The sequence below is a fragment of the Pithys albifrons genome, chromosome 14 (assembly GCF_047495875.1).
Source record: "Pithys albifrons albifrons isolate INPA30051 chromosome 14, PitAlb_v1, whole genome shotgun sequence".
Lineage (NCBI taxonomy): Eukaryota > Metazoa > Chordata > Aves > Passeriformes > Thamnophilidae > Pithys > Pithys albifrons.
This window is the reverse complement of record NC_092471.1, coordinates 8,590,720-8,609,658: the sequence shown is the minus strand read 5'-3', so window position 1 is coordinate 8,609,658 and position 18,939 is coordinate 8,590,720. Positions and strand designations below refer to the sequence as shown.

General features: G+C 37.0%; 1 protein-coding gene across 7 annotated transcripts in view; it reads left to right on the top strand.

The window, feature by feature from the left end:
• Window positions 1-18,939, top strand: part of KLHL13 (kelch like family member 13) — a 76,973-nt gene that overhangs the window by 44,914 nt on the left and 13,120 nt on the right. For all 7 annotated transcript variants that reach the window (XM_071569113.1, XM_071569115.1, XM_071569111.1 and 4 more), the window contains 3 exons: window positions 11,937-12,078; window positions 13,996-14,128; window positions 14,374-14,570. In XM_071569113.1, the coding sequence (XP_071425214.1) occupies window positions 11,937-12,078; window positions 13,996-14,128; window positions 14,374-14,570 (472 nt within the window). The remainder of the gene's footprint in view (window positions 1-11,936; window positions 12,079-13,995; window positions 14,129-14,373; window positions 14,571-18,939) is intronic.

Here is an 18,939-nt window from a genome sequence, read left to right as displayed (position 1 = left end):
ATCAAATATGTTTAAGGCCACCAGAAGACAAGCTATTTCCATTAAACTGCTACCTGCTCAGAGTATTTTAAAAATATGACTTACATGCAAAGACAGTCACGGTGTTAGAAGAGTTGTGAGGCATTTGAACCTCTTTAATGGAAAGACTGCCTTTAGTGTTGTATGTTATGATTTTGGTGTTTAAACTGTAGTACTTTTAAATGCAAGAAAAATCAGAAATAGCCCAACCTGATCTATCTGCTGCTGAAACTGAGTGTTCCTTTTGTGCCTTGCCTTTAAATTGCTAATCTTAGCTCTGTGCATGCTCCAGCTTTTGTGATGGGAACATGTAGCTGATTATCTCAGTGTGTTGCAAGTATGAACAGGTTTAGTGATCATGCTTAGCTATATGATACTGAGTTTATCTGGAGCATGAGAAATATGTGATCAGCAGCCCTAATCATCTCTTTATAATGAGTTAATGTATCTCAATATTTATAAAGACATTTCTTTACTGGCACACAGACCTGACATTAGCAGGACTTGTAAATCTAATGTTAAAATTATTCATATACTTTATTATAAAGAATGAGAAACATTACCAAATGGCATCTATTTGATTAGGCAATATATCAAGTGATTAAATAACCCCTTATAATATAGGTTGACCAGTAAAATAGATGATAGAATAAATTGCCTTACTTGCAGAGACTACAGTAAATTTTCTACTGTTTTATGATCCGGTATTTTTCACATTCATATTTATAAGTTTTCTGTCATAAGTACTATTCTGCACACTGGCAAAGAGCTTATGTTTTGAGTGAGAGATTGAGGAATAAGTGGCATGTGAAACGGTATGTGTATTGATGTAAAATAAATGACCATAAAACTCTAGAATTCACAGGTGAACAGGTGTATATTTGGTATTTTGGTTCTAGGGTACACAAAGGTATGATTGAGCTTTTAATCCCTTTAATACTTGACATCTTAATCTTACAAAATAGGGGGTTTGGTGTGGTTTGGAATGTAAAGTAGGGAGGTCTCAAAGGTGATGGTTTTTTCCCTGTGTTTAAAATGAAATTCCAATTTTTCAGGTTTCTGTGGTAAAGCTGACCTGAACTTTAAAAACTTCATCCTGCCAATGAGTTACAAGTAACTTATCTAGAGGTTAAACTTATGATCAGGACACATTACTAGTTTTACCTGGTCTGGGTACCCAGTACCTGAACCCTGCCTTAGTTTCTGTGTCCACTTGCCGAGACTGGTGGTTGTGAGCATGTTTGGTTTCTTGGATGAAGTGTGTTCTTAGATGAAGCAGCATCTGTGTACAAAGTACCACTGAAACATTTGCTGTCCTGCACAGTCTGTGCAGCTGGAGAGGTTTAGCTCAGTGTCTGCCTGAAAAGTTTGTGCCAGTTCCTGAGGTGGTGAATAAGTATGAGGGGCTTGTCTTGGAGAGTTCTGTGCTGCAGGAAACTTGTGGATGGGCAGTACATGACATGAAGGACCTGCAGAACTGGAGCTGATGAGTTTGTGGACAAGGATGTGGTTCTGTTACTTGGAAGTCTGTTGGTTTTGCTGGGTCTGGCATTGCTTTCCTGGCAATGGGAAGGAGCAGCAGTGACTCGCTGCCTCTTGGCTGGGGGCTTTGTTTACCACCAGTCATTTATTAGGGATGTTTTCAGGACATCCTGACTGCAAAAGGTAACTCCTGACATTATACAAAGCACAAAGGGGTCCCTCTGATGGGGAATGCAGACATTCCCTGTCTTCTGGTGGAACGGGTCCAGAATTGCTTGAACTTTATGCCAAGGTACAGAGATCCAGTGACATTGCATATGGAAAATCAGGGACTATCAGTATTGGAGTGCTGGAATATGCCAGTATATGTAGGTGTAGTGCAGCTGGTTTAGTGCACGAGGTAGGAATGAGCAGCTATGGGTGCCTGCACATATTTTTGTCAGGCTGCTTTGCATTTTCTTTCATGACACTTACATTGCTGGGATTTAGAATACAGATTCCTTTTGTAAAAGTGTGGAAGCTGTTAGAGCAAGTTTATGCACCACTACTCAAATCATATTCATATTTGTGGTTGTGTTGAACTACGTGGGCAGAGACCTGGGTGACTTAATGTATTATGTGGGCAGTTTCAGCAAGTGAATCAGAGGAAAGGACAAAATGAATAATACAGAGTTGAAAAAGTGGCATTCTGTAGCATCTTAGCTGTCATTTAACATGACTGCCACGTGTTAAAAGAAATAAACCCAATGACTGACCTAAGTAGAGGTTAAGGATTAAAGCACTACTACAGAGAGGGTGAGGAGCAGTTCTGCACTTGGTTGTTTAGAACAGCTTTGAGGTATAAAGGAACATGAATCCCAATTATTGTTCGTGGGTCCCATCATCTCATACCTTAAGAACCAAGAGAACTCTTTCTTATTTACACTAGCAATGTTAGATTGTTTTTCAAAGTTGTGCACATCTTCCATTAGCATGAATGGAAGAAATGTTTGTGGAAACTCAGGAATTTAAAGTACTATTATGGAAAACTGCAAAGAATTCAATAATGCAAAAATACTATTTCAATAATAGTATTGCAGAGGATTGTTCGATAAGGCTGTGCCATGTGAGAATATTCTCTGCTGTTTTCTGAAAAGTAAAATGCTCAGTTAATTGTTTTTAGTTGCCTACATGCCATTTTCAAAAATAAATAAAATGAAAAAGTTCTTAGTTCAGAATAAGCCGTTTGTAATCTTAATGCCTTCTATCCTTTTACATGGAATAGTATGTTGATATTTGAAATTACAACTATCCTTTGCGTGTATTTTCATAAGTAACTGACTGATGTTAGGAGAAATAAGCAAATGTGGTATTCCAAATATATTACTATCAAAAGATTTGCAACACAGTCTGTCTGTCCTGAGTCATGTGGCTGTGAAATTTGTCTGATAGGAAATGTTTTGCAGTAATGGAAATCAGTTACTGTGCAGAAAAGTAGAATAAATTCTTAATACTCTGGAGTAAGCAGCGCTGGGTTTAGCTGCTTATATTGGTTATATAGGTTATATAGGTTAATGCTTTTGTGTTGTCTTTCAAATATCTGATTTGCACTACAATAAGCTGTTTGAATTTATGTTATAGAGGGATATATACTTAAATGGGGAAAGCTGTGTGTGCATAATTCATCAGACCACCTGTATTAGTTCTCTTTTGTGAGACCACCCCATGTGTGTCTGATTCCTTTGTTGGTCATTTTTAGTAAATGAACTTTTTATTGAGCTCCTGAGCTTTGACAGACTACACGATCTTCACACGGAGAGACACTCACCTGCCTTTTCCATTTTAAGACACTGCTTCCTAGATATTTCAAATTTCAATTCTTTTGAAATGTGAGATTTCATTGCAGTAATAAACTGGTAAAAACGAGGGGAAAAACCCCAACCTGTTTGCCATGAAGTTCCCTGGCACTGATGTTTTTTTCAGGGGAAACCTTTATAGATGATGCTGTGGCTTACAAGTCCTCAAAATTCCATATGTCTCCTTATATAGCACATTGACATTCTGTTGTGACAGGCTAAAGCATCTTTATTGAATTATCTAGAATATGTTACTCAGCCTGCTCTCTGTTCTGCCAGCATGTCAGTTCTGCCAGTTTGTCATTTTTGCCATTATTTCCTTGTTAATGTGGAAAAATCTTGTTGTCCAATCACATTCTACTCACTGACTTTTCTAGTGTTGGTGAATATTTGGTGTTTAAAATAATAGTCCCTTGTTCTAAATGGTAATAGTGAGAATTGTAGTGTAATACTGTGGAGCTATAACACTTAAGTGCAAATACACATCTATATTATTGCTGTAATATTTTGTCCAGCAATGACTGAGATTGTTTCAGTGTCTAAATGGCAAAAATGTTTTTTTCCCATGGGATGAATAAGTCACCCATATCTTTTATCTGGCATGCTTAGATCTAAATGCTTTATCATGTAGGCAGACAAATATTTTACAATTTAAAATTTAAATGTCCCTCTGCATTCTCACCAGGAGGTTGTAATGAAGGCAAAACAAAACAACTGGGAGAAGTGACAGAGCAAGAGGAATGGTAGAGAAAAACCCAAATCCTAATATCAGAATCTTACTTAGTTTTTTTGCTGGCTTTTAAGGTATCAGAATTATTCTGTACAGTATATAGGGGAAAAAAACCCCATCACTCTGGAAAGGAGTTGTTCCTGATTCTGTTACAGGAATACAGTGGGATGTGTGTTCTATGACTAAATCTTGAAGGTGTAGGTGCCACCTTAGACTTTGAGGAACAATTTATTCTGCAAGTGTACCAATTTCTATGTATGAGAACTAAAGACACATCAGGTGGAACTGTAATCTGGTGGTGCATGCAGAATGGTTGTCTGAAGTGTTTTGTAGTGCACAGGAGGTATTAAGCTGCCTTGCCAAAATTATGACTTAACTTTTGAACACTTAACACCAAATGTAAAAGGCAGGAAGTAAGTGCAGTGTTAGTCCAGCATAAACTGTGACACCTCTGACTGTTGAATTTTACCTATTTCAACACAGAGGGAATAAAATAGCTCTGATTCTGTAGAAAAGCCACAAAGTTATGTGTATTTGCCTTGCTTTTTCAGTTTCTAATAGTAGTAATCAATAGCAAACACCAACTGTCCAAAAAGTCATTAGAGAACTGTTTCTAATTTAGAATCATTAAACAATCTGAGTCTGCAAATTTAAGCTACAAATGGCTCAATGAATGTAAACCTTTTGTCAAATAGATAAATGTGGATGTGATACTAAGGCTCCCAGAGAGACTAAATGCTGTAAGGAACAAAAGCTTTATAGCACCGACTGAGCCAAATATTGCTTTGTTTCTGTGGAAAACAAATTTGAATTAACCAGCAGGCTGTAATTATGCTGCAAACAGCTTGAGACTTGTGATCGTTTAGTTGTTTTAGAAGGAATTTTTGAAGAGAATATTTTCTGTGTACACATCCTTGGGAAGTCTATTGAAGCAGTGGATGATGTTGCTCAGTTCTCCTCTGCTGGCTTTGCAGGAACTGGTTTTGTGCTGGCTTTGGTCACAGTGTGGCCTTGCTAAGAAGTGATACAGAAATGTTCAAGTGATGTTGGGAGTATCTTTGTTTCTGTGTTGTCCTACTTTCCATCCTTAGCTATTGGTGTTGGGAACAGTGATATCTTCAATCACCTGAATATTTCTAGCAGCCATCATAATTTTTAGTGATGTCCTGAGCTTGTGTGCTCAGGCAGAAACTTTCTCTTGATATGGTTGTTGTATGTTGAAGTCCAAAGAGACTTGACTATATTAAAAAAATAATAAAAAGAAAGGTTAAGACTTGACATTTAAGTACTAATTTCCAAAACTTTGCTTCTAGCATGGCTTGAGTCGGTTACCTGGAGCCTGACTTGATATGAACATGGTTCAGTGTCCTACCCTTCAAGTGAGGTGGTATTTGTTGTTCCCCTCATGGCCTTTGCTGCCTTGGGGATCATCCTTGCAGATCAGACTGTGTTACTTCTCTGCTGGATTTCCCTTTTCAGCTGGTCACTGCAAGGAGCATCTCGTGCTGTAGCTGTGTCTGAACAGCAGGTAAAGGTGCACTCCCTGCCTGTTACCAGGTCCCCAAAAATGACCTTTGTCCTTCTCTGCTGATGGGATGTGGAAGTCCTGTCTCCTCATCTCCTCCTGCCCTTGGCCAGAGCCTTGTAAAAATATAAAGCCACTTCTCACTGCTTTGCTCTACTGTATAGAGCCTGATTTTCTGTTCTCCTTTAACAGAACACTTTTAGTTTAGAGGAAAGGTGGAAAATGGAACATCAATTTGCTTTTCAATTTAAGAAACAGGAAGCTTTACTTTATGCATTTCTCCTGGCGTGGAGATTTAGAAGATCTCTGTATGAAGTACTAAACAAACGTTTAAATGTTCTGCTGTTACTGCTGCCCTTCTAATCTATAAACAAAGTCAGGCGTAAAAAGTGAGATATTCAAATATAAACATCAGAGCATTGCCCAAGGTGAGCAGTATTCAGCAAGAGCTGCTGTAGTTATTTTAGAAAATTGCATTCACAGTAGTTATGGTGCAGTTAATTCACTTGAAGTAAAAGGTTTGTAAACTTCTGGTTGTGATGGCCCCTTTCAAGTGAACAGCATTAAATGACATTTTTAAGGAATTCAGTAACCTGATAAATGCAAAGTGTTTTTAATTACATTTGCAACCTCCAGTTCATCTATTAAAAATATGGTCTTTAAACTGTCCAGTAAAAACAGTGACATCTGAAGCTGATAGCATGGGTCAGCTGGTCATAATAATAAAGGGGGGAAAAAAGGCTTGATTCCCACTCCTGGTGTGCTGTGTGTGGGATCCCATAGAGGGGATCCATGCTGAGAGGTTTAGGTCCTGCCTTCCAGTGCTGTTCTATTTCATCCTGCACTCAGATCTGGGGCGTCAGTCTGTGTTGGTACCTGTGTGACCCCACAGCAAGAACTGGAGTTTGAACGTACTGGTTGGACTGTTGGGAGGAATTAACTTGCTCTGTCAACCTATTGGAACAAAAATGACCTTTTCTCTTTGTTTTCTCTTCTAACTGGCGTTATGTATCTCTTATAAAATTTAAAATTGCTTTACCTATAGACCTTTCTGCTGTATTTTTGTAATAAGTCATTAACAAATGATAAAACTGGTTTAGTTTTACTGGGTTGATGATACCATAGAAGAATTAAGTTAGAAACTTCTGTTAAAAGATAGTAATAAAAGGAAGAGATGTTATTTCAGGGGAGGACAAGTGTAAAAGTAACTTCCTTGCCAGAATAAAGGATTTCCTGAAATTTTATAAGTAGAAGATACAGAATGGAAGAAATTTGAAATACTGCAATAGTGTAATTTGTTTATATACATTATATTAATATTTGAATTTCTTAATAGAACTATAATGAGATTTTCTTTTTTAAAGTGCTGCCATATCAGTTGTGCTTATTGAGCTCCAAGGTGGCTCCAGTGTAATTTGTTGGGGAATTCCTAAATTCATTACTCACAAAGTTGGAACATCTGTTCATAATTGGAAGACAGTAAAATAGTCAATACTTACTTTTTGGCAGACTAAACTTACTAACATACTCTTTGGCAGATTATGCATACAAATAAAAAATTATCCTATATTTAAGAGTAAATGAAAGGGGTTTTGTATTTTACTGGCCTTTTCATTAATAGGTTCATTAGCAAATTACATGCATAGCTGCATGTAAGGGAAAGCCCTGTAATGTACCAGATATTTTGGATAAGTCATAAAATCATAAAGATTTGGCTTGTAATAAGAATATCTTAATATAAAATTGAAATCTTGTTCTTTGTTACCTGATAAATACCAGAGTCCTGGTGCATGCCAGGGGTAATTGCTGAAGAAGCCCTTTACCAGTGACCAGAACACTTGTGGTCATGGTTCATTGAACAGTAATTTGAGAGGAAAAATAAGGTTATAGTTCTTTCAAAAATGAGCTGTTGAGGTTCCTCAAATTAAGAATTCACTGTCTGGCCAATATGGCTTTGGCAAGCTTTTACTGAGTTATGTAAAGACTGTGGGTTTTAAATAAATGGAGAACATGCACTCTAAAATATCTGTAGCTGTAGGCTGATCTCCTTACTTTATTTTCAAAGACCCTGTGTAACAGTTGAATACTTTACTAATGTAAATGAACAAATCCTTAATAATATTCTTAGTTGCCTTCTTTCTGCTGCATCAGAATAAGCTCAACTACTTCTGAACAAAACATCGTAACAGAATATTGTTTTATTTCATTTATGCCACTGAGCTCTATATAAAATGGCAACTCCATAATATGAATATTCTAGTTGAGAATAACATTTGTCACAGTTTCCACAGATTTTTTCTTATCATGGGTCACCTGGATGCCTCTGAACGGTTTTAACAGGTTAATATTTGCTAAATGCTTTAGAAAGCAATTTGCCATTTTGAATCATGTTGTAACTCCAGACAGTTAAATTTATCAGTATTTGCTGGAAAGTTAAAGCATAATAATATCCATATAATGCACACTCCATATTTCATTGCTGCAAAAGTACTAGTTGGAAGTACTTGGAGGATTAACTTAGAGTTGTGTGAAGAGCACGTTGGTTACAGCCTTAAGGGAAAAACTGTGCTGTTCTTGAAAGAATCAACATAAGGTTAGAAAGAAAATTCTGATTCAACTTACTTGTGATGGCAAGTAATTAACCTCTGGTGCCTTTCTCTGAACTGTGAGCTGCTGCTTCCCAGAGGTTGCAGCTCCTCTGCCCTCCTGTTGCTGTGTTAATATTCATTTCACACTCAACTCCAACATGCCCTTGTTCCTACCACTATAATGTTCAACCTCTCCAGACCAAGCCTGTCTGTTGAAGGTGGTGATAATTTCCACATTCAGAGCAGCTCGTTGCGAATTCCCACTACATGTTACTGTAGTTTTAACTTAGTTTTTTTTTTTTTAACTCTGGTTACTGCTGCACTTCTTGTTTAATGATTCCTATTGATCAGAACAATAGAATTAATTAGAAAGTGAATTAACTTTAGGTAGTATGCTTAATTGTGATACACTATACCTACAATAAAGTAAAAAATCAATATGTTTACATTAATTATTATTGAGTTAATTATCGTGCTTGGCAGACCTATGTTAATGAATGTAAATAATGCCTTTGGTAAGTGTCCAAAGAAGATAGATGTACTTACTGTGGTTTTGTTGGGAATTTGGTTGGACATTAGGTGTGTTTCCTGGCTGTTCTGGCTATGAATGGCAGAGTTATTTCTGAATATTCACTTTATAGACCATCCCCCAGCAGAAATTATTTTCTGAATACTTTGAAATTTTTTTGCAGGGTAATTTTAAATTATAGTGTATCATACAGTGCTTGGGTTCTACTCTCCATGTGTTTCTGTTAGTATAGAGTCTAAGAGCTGTTGCAGTTGCACTTTGTAAGACAAAGAAAGGAAAGTTCCTCTTGTTGTGTAAAGATAAATGCTGCAGCTGGTGCAGAGCCAGTGATAAAGTCATAATTGCTGGTTGCTCTGGGAGTGCTCTGTCCCTCTTGGTGAATGCCACAGAACTGCAGTTCAGGGGATCAGGGCGCTGTCACCAGGTCTTGTTGCTGATTTGTGTTGGAACTTCTGCCAGACGCAGCTCCTGAATGTCACTTTCTGCAAAAGGGGAGAAGGTACTTGACCCTCCAAAACTGTTAAGCTGTAGGTAAAAAAGTGGGTTTTTTAGCAACGACAAAACAAACAAATATACTCAAAGCCCCACAAACAAACACATCACAATTTTTTTGTCAGTTTTTTAGATATTAAGCCAAAAAACAGTATAGGATTAATATAATCTGCTGATCTGCTGGTTTTTTCTCGCAGAGTCATACAAAGCCAAGTTAATGCTTGAGACTAGAACTGTAACATTTATACTCTGGTGGATTTTTATAGAGTGGAATTTTCAGTCTAATTCATATCTGCAAGTTCCTGTCCATGTGTAACAGGAAATGTGGAAAAGAAATAGTGAATATCTCTTCTACAGAATAGCTCCAAGTTGTGAGCTGCTGGGCTGATATACATGATTTAGGTATTACACAACTAGTTGTTATCTATTGCAAATCAGGTAGGGGAATTAATTGCTTAGAGCCACCCCTGGCATGTCCAATGTGTACTTTAAAGTATTGTGAGTATTTTAAAATATATTATATCCTCTCTGTTGGCTGTGCAGTTGTAACAAGGCATTGTCTGCTGTAGAGACCAACCTCTTATGGCAGAGCTTGGGATGTTGTGTGTAATGTGCCCTGTTCAGAAGAATGTTTCCATGATCCCTGCCATTCCTGGAATAAATGGATCATGGTCAAGGTCTTTGCCTTCATTTGTAAAACTTGTGAATTATGCTGGCTGTCAGGAAATCAAGTAGTGTTGTGGCAAACATGGTAAAAATCCCACTGCAAGCAGCCAAGAAGGTTGGCTTATTTGTGTATGTATTTTCCTAATGATTTTAACTGATGTGTACATCTTCTGTTTTCTTTTGAGTTTAGGGGAAGTCTTTTAAAAGCTCCTTCATGTGACATCTATCTGATCTGACAGTTCGGGAAGATGCTTCAAGAGCAAATAGTCAGATTGGAGCTTGTTGAATCTGTTGTTCCTTCCCACCCACGCTTACAAGTCTCCCCACATTATTTTATATTTCTTCTTAGAAAGACATGTACAAATTTGGAGACTGGGTGTCCTTTGAAATTATGTAAGGCTCTTGCCTTGATGTGAATGTATTAAAACGAAAACAAACAAAACCCACCAAACCTAAAACACCCTAGAACAAAGAGAACAGAAATATTTTGGGTCATGAGCTACAAACTCCTTTGCTGCCGTGTTACAGTGTTGTGTTTGTTGGATGCCAAAGATAGTTTGGAGAGCACTTTTCTGAAGTACACCTGTAAACTTATTTTAATGATTCTGGATTTGTTTTATAAAATAGAGATAATTCTGTTTCAAAAATAGCACAAATCTTGCATGCTGCACTTTATTAGTTTATTCAGCTGTCTGAATACATTAGAAGTCACAGCTATTTTAGACATACCCTTGTTCCTACAATGTTATGTCTGTGTGCATAAAATCTCACTGTTTCAAACCCATGTACTCTGTTGAATGGTGAATTTGTTCTGAATATGTTTTCGTAGCTGACCTTTTGTACTCATGGGTTTGAACAAGGCACAGCAGTAGGGTAACGTGTGAGTTTCAGAAACTGCTCTACATGGTCTTTGTACCCAAAGAAGGTGGGGAAAATATTTTTTTAAACAAGGAAATAATGAAAATTACTTCTCTTTCAGAAATTCCAAATTTGTCCTTACACAGTGAACATAATCAAAATTGGGGAAGATGAGGGGAATTCAAGCACATTCTTGTCGCTTATTTAAAGTAATTTCTGAAACTAGCTTGGAGGCCAATGTTTTAACTTGCACATTTGGAATACTTCTTCTGTCTGAGTTTGGCAGCAATTATGACAAATGAGTCTTTTGTGAGATGTGGGATCTTTATTAATAATGAAGATGCCTTCATCTGTAGATTAATAGATTATGTTTGCTAATTAAAATCATTTATATATGCATTATACTGCAGTGCATGCTCATAGGTAGCACATTAGATCATGGAAATTACAGGAGCTAGTTATTGTTAATATTTCTGGAGATGAAATTAATTTGCATTGTATAATAATTACAGGTTAGGATAGTTAGACTCTCATATGTATGTCTCTTTATGTAAACCTAATTTACATCTGAAGATTAAAATAGAGGGCTAATAATAGAGCAGTAATTCTTTAACAGTTCTACCTAAAATTAGCCTTCCTATCTAGATTTGGACAGTAATTGCTGGGAATCAAATCTGAAATTAAAATTATGAAGTGGTTGCCTGCAGTAGCAAAATACTGGATTATCATGTCCTCAAGAAGTTCTAGTTGTGTGTTTCTAAAGGCAACTTAAAGTTACAGCTTGAAACTCTACACTGTATATTTTCTATTATGATTTTCATGCATGGGCAAGAAAATGCAGGCCATAAGAATGAAAATGCTTAATTTATTATTACACTCAGAGTTTCAATATTTCACCAGTTTGCCAAGGAAAAGCAAAGATACTTGATTTTGGAAACCAGATGAAACCCCTGCAAGCATCCTACAACTGGAAGCCCACATAGAAATAACACAGTGTCCAAGTGTCTGACTCAGGGAGAGTAGAAGGAAAAACTTACTAGCCAAAATTAGCTGAGGGGAATCACTAAGGGCTGATTCTGTTGCCTGCTGATTTTTTTTTCCCTCTAGCCTCTGTGCTGTTACATTTCATCCCAGAAGACTTTGGGTTTAGAACAAAAGATCACTGAGTGGAAATGAGTTTGGTCTTAAGGTTTCTCTCTTCCAATTTTCTTAGATCTCTGGTGGAAGAGGAGGATCCTCATATGAAAGTATCTCTTGGTAGCAGCGATATGGGCGTCTCTGCCCATCTACAGTCTTCGAAGACAGGAACCACAAGATTTTTCACCAGCAATACTCACAGTTCTGTGGTATTACAGGTAATTTAATATTCTGATGTCTGTATTGATCTGTACTGACAATTTTGGCTGCTCTAAACAATGCTTCCACTCAATGCCCTTTTTAAGTCTAGTACTTCCTAAAAAAGCCTCAACCCCCCCATGTTACTGTGCTGTCCTGGCACTGCCCACAAGCAGGTGGAGCTTGTGACTTTATCTCCTCTGAGTTAAAGATCTGACTTTTAGCAACAGCATGTGAAAAAATACCTGGCCTTTTCCTTGGGTCGTATCCCTGCCCACTCTCAATTTCTAAGAGGTTACATTGTTTAAATTATGAAGTGACAGCAATATCAAAGAATCTCATTTAAATATAATCACGATTATGTTAGGCAAACACTTGTATTATGTCCTGTGTGAAAGCTGCTGTGGGATGTGACGAGGAGAGCTCTGTGCTCCGTGTTCACATCCCTAAGCTGGCAGAGCCCTGCCAAGTTTGGTGTAACACCCTGTGCTGGGTCTGACTCTGGCACTGCTGGTGGTAGAACATTCCTCTAATGGATAAAAATGATCCTTGCTGAAGCTTTAAGAATTTAGGAGTATAGTAGTTTTATCTTCTTGTTTCTTCTGGAGCTTTTACATGCCATACAGTCAATCCAGCAGCTTTGTAGCTTTTGGTTTGCAATGAGGTCTTTCTCAGGAGTGCAGATGAGTTTTGTATGGTGTGACTCCTTTGAGAGCTGTCATTTTTTTTATTTGCTGCCTAAATAGATTGCATAAGTTTGGGGACAAAAATTTGATTTTTAGTTCCCAGAAACTGGTGATTTCTTTTGTTTAGCTTCTAAGACTTCCATGTCTGTGCACAGTTCTCTCTTGTTTGAACACTGGGCAGAGTGTTTAGAGCTCATTTTCTCCTCATTAATCTTTTTTTCTTCCAAATTTGAGCAGTTGGTGAACTGCTAGTTGTAAAGCCTTGTTTGTAGGAACTACAGGCAAATTGTTTGACTAACTGAACTACATTGGTTTTATATAATTCTGTCTTTGGCTTCCAATTTATTGAAGCCCATACTCATTTTTTCATTTGCACTCTGTTCTTTTCTGTGTAACAAATTTGAATGCTCATTTCTACTTACTTTTGAAGTTTTAAACATACAACCTTGCTTTAAGATACCTCAAATTTTAAAGTACGAGGGCTGATGCCAAGACTTCTTTAAGTGTTAAAACGCTAAAGACAATATTTGTGTTCTTGCCAGTATTAGAAAAACACCAGGTTGAAGGAAAATGTTTTATGTTTGAGCTTCTGTTCTGCAGTACGTAAAGGAGACTATTTCACCTATTGTCCAGTATCCTCAACTTTAGAGGAAAATCTTACTTTGGGATGGTTTAGATGACTTTATTTTTTATTACAGTTAGCCATTATATGTAATTCAGAGAAGAGCAGATGTATAATGGAACCTTATTTTGCAGTTCTTGCCATGCCACCTTTGGTAACAAATTTGATGATCATGGAACCATGTGACAGCTTTCCTTTCAGGCTGCAGACTTTTGCAGCCACTTAGGCTGTGGAACAGAATTATATCTAGAGTGCATATGTGTCCAGAAAAGGTAGGTCCAAAAAAGGCATCAATCCCTGCCTGAAAAAACTGCTTTTGTGAAAGCTTACCAAAGAAATGCCTTCCTGAAAATAACAATCTGAATAAAGCTACTTTCTAAGGCGCAGTGTACTTTGCATTCTTCAGCCATATCTGGAAAATAGTGATTATTCTCCTTGTTTTTTATGAACAATAATAATTGAATATATTAGAGATAATGGTTTTAAGATGACAAATTATTTCTTTGTCACTTTTTGGAACTACAGGACATATGTACATAAAAGTAAATAAGTATTTACATGAGGGAAGTTAAAGATTCCTCCTGTCCTCTCAGACCAACTGGATGCTTTGCACTGTGCTGTTCTTGCAGGGTTTTGACCAGCTGCGAGTGGAAGGTTTGCTCTGTGATGTGACGCTTGTTCCCGGAGATGGTGACGAGGTGTTTCCTGTTCACAGAGCCATGATGGCTTCTGCCAGTGATTACTTCAAGGCAATGTTCACAGGTGGGGGTTTTTTAGAGCTGCTGTCTCCAAACTGCTGCCATTTAGACACTCAGACACAGGTTCACTGCTGTGTGTGATTCAGCCCAGGACTGCAAACAACATTTGGGACTAAACAACTCTCTCTACTGTTGTAAATGGATTTTTAAATTAAAATTTAAAATTATGTTTTCATTTTGTACAAGTTTGTGAAATTATTTCAACCCCGTCAAAATGATCGCATAAATTTACCTGCATATTTTTTTCAGGAGGAATGAAGGAACAAGATTTAATGTGCATTAAGCTTCATGGTGTGAACAAAATAGGCCTGAAGAAGATCATTGATTTCATCTATACTGCAAAACTTTCCCTTAATATGGACAACCTTCAGGACACTCTGGAAGCTGCCAGTTTTTTGCAGATTTTACCTGTTTTGGACTTCTGTAAAGTGTTTCTTATCTCTGGGGTAAGACTACTTGTTTCCCATTTACAATGATTAATGCCTTGGTATGTGTTGTTTTTTTTTATAATGACAATGACTATTTTAACAGTCAAAGTTAAGTCTCAAACTTGCCATTCTTGATAATTTGGATTCAGAGAGAACAAGTTTGGTGTGTATTTTTCTTGAAAATCTTTTTTCTTCTGAGTGTTATGTATAGTGTGAGTTTTACCACATTAAAATTTTTTACTTACATCTCCTATATTAGATGTTTCAGGATCAGACTGCATGACTACACTCATTCTGGGGTTGGTCTGCTTGCTGCATTCATTAGGTAATGCTTCAGTTACATTCACTTTATTCCTGTAGATAGAAGAGTTCCATCTCAGAATGTGGGTGCAATTACCTTTTTTCTAACTTAGACACAACATATGAGCAGTACCCACATATGATCCTGCAGTACCTTTCCTAGTTCTTGCCATCCTGTCCTGCAATCCATAAGGAGCATCTACTCCGTGGGTTGTACAACCACAACACTGCGAGAGTTGTGCTGTCAAAGCAGTTCTGTCTGGAGACACACTTTGGTGTTATTTTTAATGTTTCCTGGAGCCTTTCTAATGTCAACGTTGATTGCTTATGTACCTTACTAGAAATCTCACTTTACCTGTAGCAGAGAGATTGGTGTGTTCCACATGAATTAATATTATTTGGAATTCAGCTTTCTCATAGTCTGCAATGAGAAATAACGAGGTATTCCTACTGTTCTGCAGAGTACAGGCTTAGAAATGTGGTTTACCTAATCAACATGTATCAGGATTTATGCAAACAAGAGGACTCCAAGCTGGTAATAACAGCAATCTGTTTCATAAAGGAAGAGCTAGACACATTCAGCTCTGTAATACATTGTTTTACTTGTAATTTGAGAATATTTTCTAACTGGCCACTTCTCTGAGATTGTTGCAATAATGTTTCATTAATCTTAATACTCTTCAATCGTACACCACCTGTTTTATGTTGCTCATTGGTTTTTAACCTTCCAGAATGATGCAGTGTGCATTTCCAGGCTTGACATTATTATAAATACCAAGCTGGAAAAAGGTCTTATTGGTGTTTTGACTCAGGGATTTGGAGCAGCCTCTTTTTGATGGGAGATGTGCCCCAGGGACATCATGTTGCCCTTTCCCCTTTCTGGGTAGGGCAGCTGCTTGTTTATTTTGCTTTCTTGGGGAAAGAGCTTTTTATCATATTAAAAATTGTTATTTGGAATAATTTTTTTCATTGTTTAAAATGCTTGTTCTATGAAGGTGCCTTCACTTCTGATATTCTGTTCTTGTTCCGAGTAAGAATTGGTAAGACTATTAATTCTCCTTATTTTTTGTTTCTTTTTCTGGAATGCTTTCATTTACAGCAATGTCTGAGGGGATGTAATTTCACTCATGGTGTAGCTCTAGAGGAATTACAGAGTTGAAGTTGTGCTGTTGGCCTCGTTATGTCCTCAGCATCCTTGTATGAAGAATTTTTAAATAAACTTTTGAGTTTGTTGGAACAACAGTTGGTTCACATTTTTTGCGTTTTTAATTTTCTTATCTTAGCTTTACAAAGATTACTCCCCAGTTTCACACCATTTCTTGAAGGAGCATTTCTGTAATTTTAATGAATATTCTGAGCAAGTCTTGAGCTGATTTCTATTGAAGGTGTCTGATTTGAGAGCAGCATCCAAGAGCTGATGTAGCCATTCACAGACAAATGCTTATTTGTCTTGGAATTGTCTAGGGAGTCCATTATTAAAGAGATTATAGAAGTCAGTTTATGTAAGGCATAATGTAATTGTCTTAATTCATAAGAGGGTTTTGGAAATATTTACATAGAAAAACAGAAGCTTAAGGTAACAGCTTAATTTATGTAACAAAAACAGTGAGACCTTCAAAGTATGGTCTCTGTTGTAGCTGACTTGAAAGTGTTCTTTTATTTGCTCTGCTCTTACACCCCTCCTGTCAAGTAGCCCATTGTTCTGAAAATCTTTGCTCTGGAGCCAAACAGACTCTAAGAAACACTGAAATAGTTCCTAAGATGTTTTCAGTCTTACTGTTACTCTTGGTTTTAAATATTTATAGCTGTACAGTAAACTGGGACTACTCACATATTCACATCTAAATGAGCCATTAAAATTAATAAAAAAGCCATGGAAATGTTTTCAAAGTAGTGAGTGCTAGAGAACACACAGCAGTGATTTTGCAAAAGTAAGAGCAGTGTAAAAGTGGAGAAAGATGAGAAACCTGTCCAAGTAAATTACAGAGCTCAGGGGAAAATCACTGGGAAATGGGAGAGGGGGTGTTATGCTGTAATTAAAGACAACATTCCAAAACATTGAAAATTAATGTTTTGGCTGTATTTGCATAAGTGAATGTTATTCCTTTCATAATTCTGTGCTTTACAGTTGTGCAACAACTAGCAAACTGTGCAGTATTGGGGGCTTAATATTTGGAAGTCCTTTCTTGTCAAAAGAACTTGGTTATCTGAGAATGGAGCAAGTTAATCTGTTTTGCGGGAGCATGGGACTTAACACTGGGACCAGCTCTGCCAGCCACCAGAAATTTGCTTATGTTATGTAGGGGTGGTCAAATTTCTGTTTTTTCTGGGCTTTTCTGTATGGGAGCCCACAGAAAAATTGAGGGTTTCAGGGATAAGTGAGCTCTTTTAAACTTCAACCTCTGAAACACTGTGTTAAGTGCTTCAATGTCCAGCAGTCACTGAAACAAAACAAGATTCGGAACCTAAATGCTTTGTGGTACTGGGCTTCAGGGCTGCTATTCTGTGCATGTTATTTCTCCTGAGTTGTTCTCCAAGGTTCTTATGCTTGCAATCATTTTGCTGTGTCCAGTTCTGTAGTATTTTATAGTCCATTAAGTTTTTATGGGAGCTTGGATAGTCATTGCTTCAAAATTCCAAAGAATTAACTGAACTACTTTCTCAAGAAAGTACTTTGGCTTTTGCATTGGGATTTTCAGGCTGTAGTAAGTGCTGTACTTGACCTTCCTTTTTTGAAAAGCTTTTTAGTGTTTTCTGCAACTTCTGCTTTGTAATGAACAATTGCAATGAGTTTTATGAATGAAATTCTCAGCTCCTTTTGGAGCTGCTTAGCTGTTGGACTGTTTATGGCTTTTAGCTCTTTCCATGTGAGTATTTTTGCTAGTTACTGAATACACTGTACACCCAGTCTTATATCTTCATCTGGTATTTCCATTCCTCAGTTTGCTTCAGTGGGATTTCCAGAAGTTACAGTTCCTTCTGTTTATTGATGAGCTCCTGACTGACTACTTCCATATAGAACCATTTCCATGCCTCTCCTAAGTACCATAGCATAAGTCAAACTTTTTTTTTTAAATCAACATTGGAGTAACTTAAATACTTATATGTTTAAATCGCATTATTGTACTTACACGCTGTCCAGTTTTGCATATTTAGGTAAAAGTAGCTATTGCATTTCATTCTGTTGAAGGATATTATTTTATTTTTTTGGCTCAGGATATAAGAATATCTAGAATATATATTTTTTATGACTGTTAATTCTTTGCAATATAATTTAGCTTGGTATACCGATTATTATCCTAGGTCATGGTATAGAGGTTAAGAGTAATATTGCCAAAGAAAGTAACCTTTAAGAAAATATTTAATATTACAGCCTAATATGAGGTGAGTGGTGGAATTTGTTGGTGAGCCAAATTCAGTGCACAATTTCGTAAGCATAATGGGAAGTTCTTGCAATCATATATGAAAAAACTCAACCCTGAGTGCAGTGCAGTTCCAGTGGATTAATGAAGGCAGTATAAGGTAAATTTTCCGAGAATTAGGGGGTGACTGGAAACTGCTGGTGTCACATTCCTCGGTCATTAACAGTGTGTAAGGTCAATGCATTTCTCAGATGTAAGAATTCCAGGAATATCATCAATTGCACAGATTTACAGTGTTACATAATTATGACAGTATATTATTCCATGCACGTTGGGCACTTGGTAAGTGGCAGAGTGTCTGCAATGACTCCAAATACTTAATTGCAACCTGAGCATCATGTACCAATGGTACAGAACCTGTGTGGGTTTTGCTTTGATCTTTTAACTTCAGGCATGCCTTTTCTGTGTGCAGCATCTGCCTGCTTACCTTGGTATTGAGGAAGTGCTGCATCTCTGTATTTTGATGCCAGTAAATGTATTCCGAAGGGATTTTTAAGTACAGTAACTGTATACCCAGAATTAAGATTTGTGCTATGCTGCCAGTAAGCTGTTTGTGATTTTTTCCATTGCTTTATTTTTTTATATGACTTGAAAAAATTTTAGAAGTAAGAATGTTCTGTTTGATTTACTTAATTTATGATGTGCTGTTACTTCCATTGTGCTAT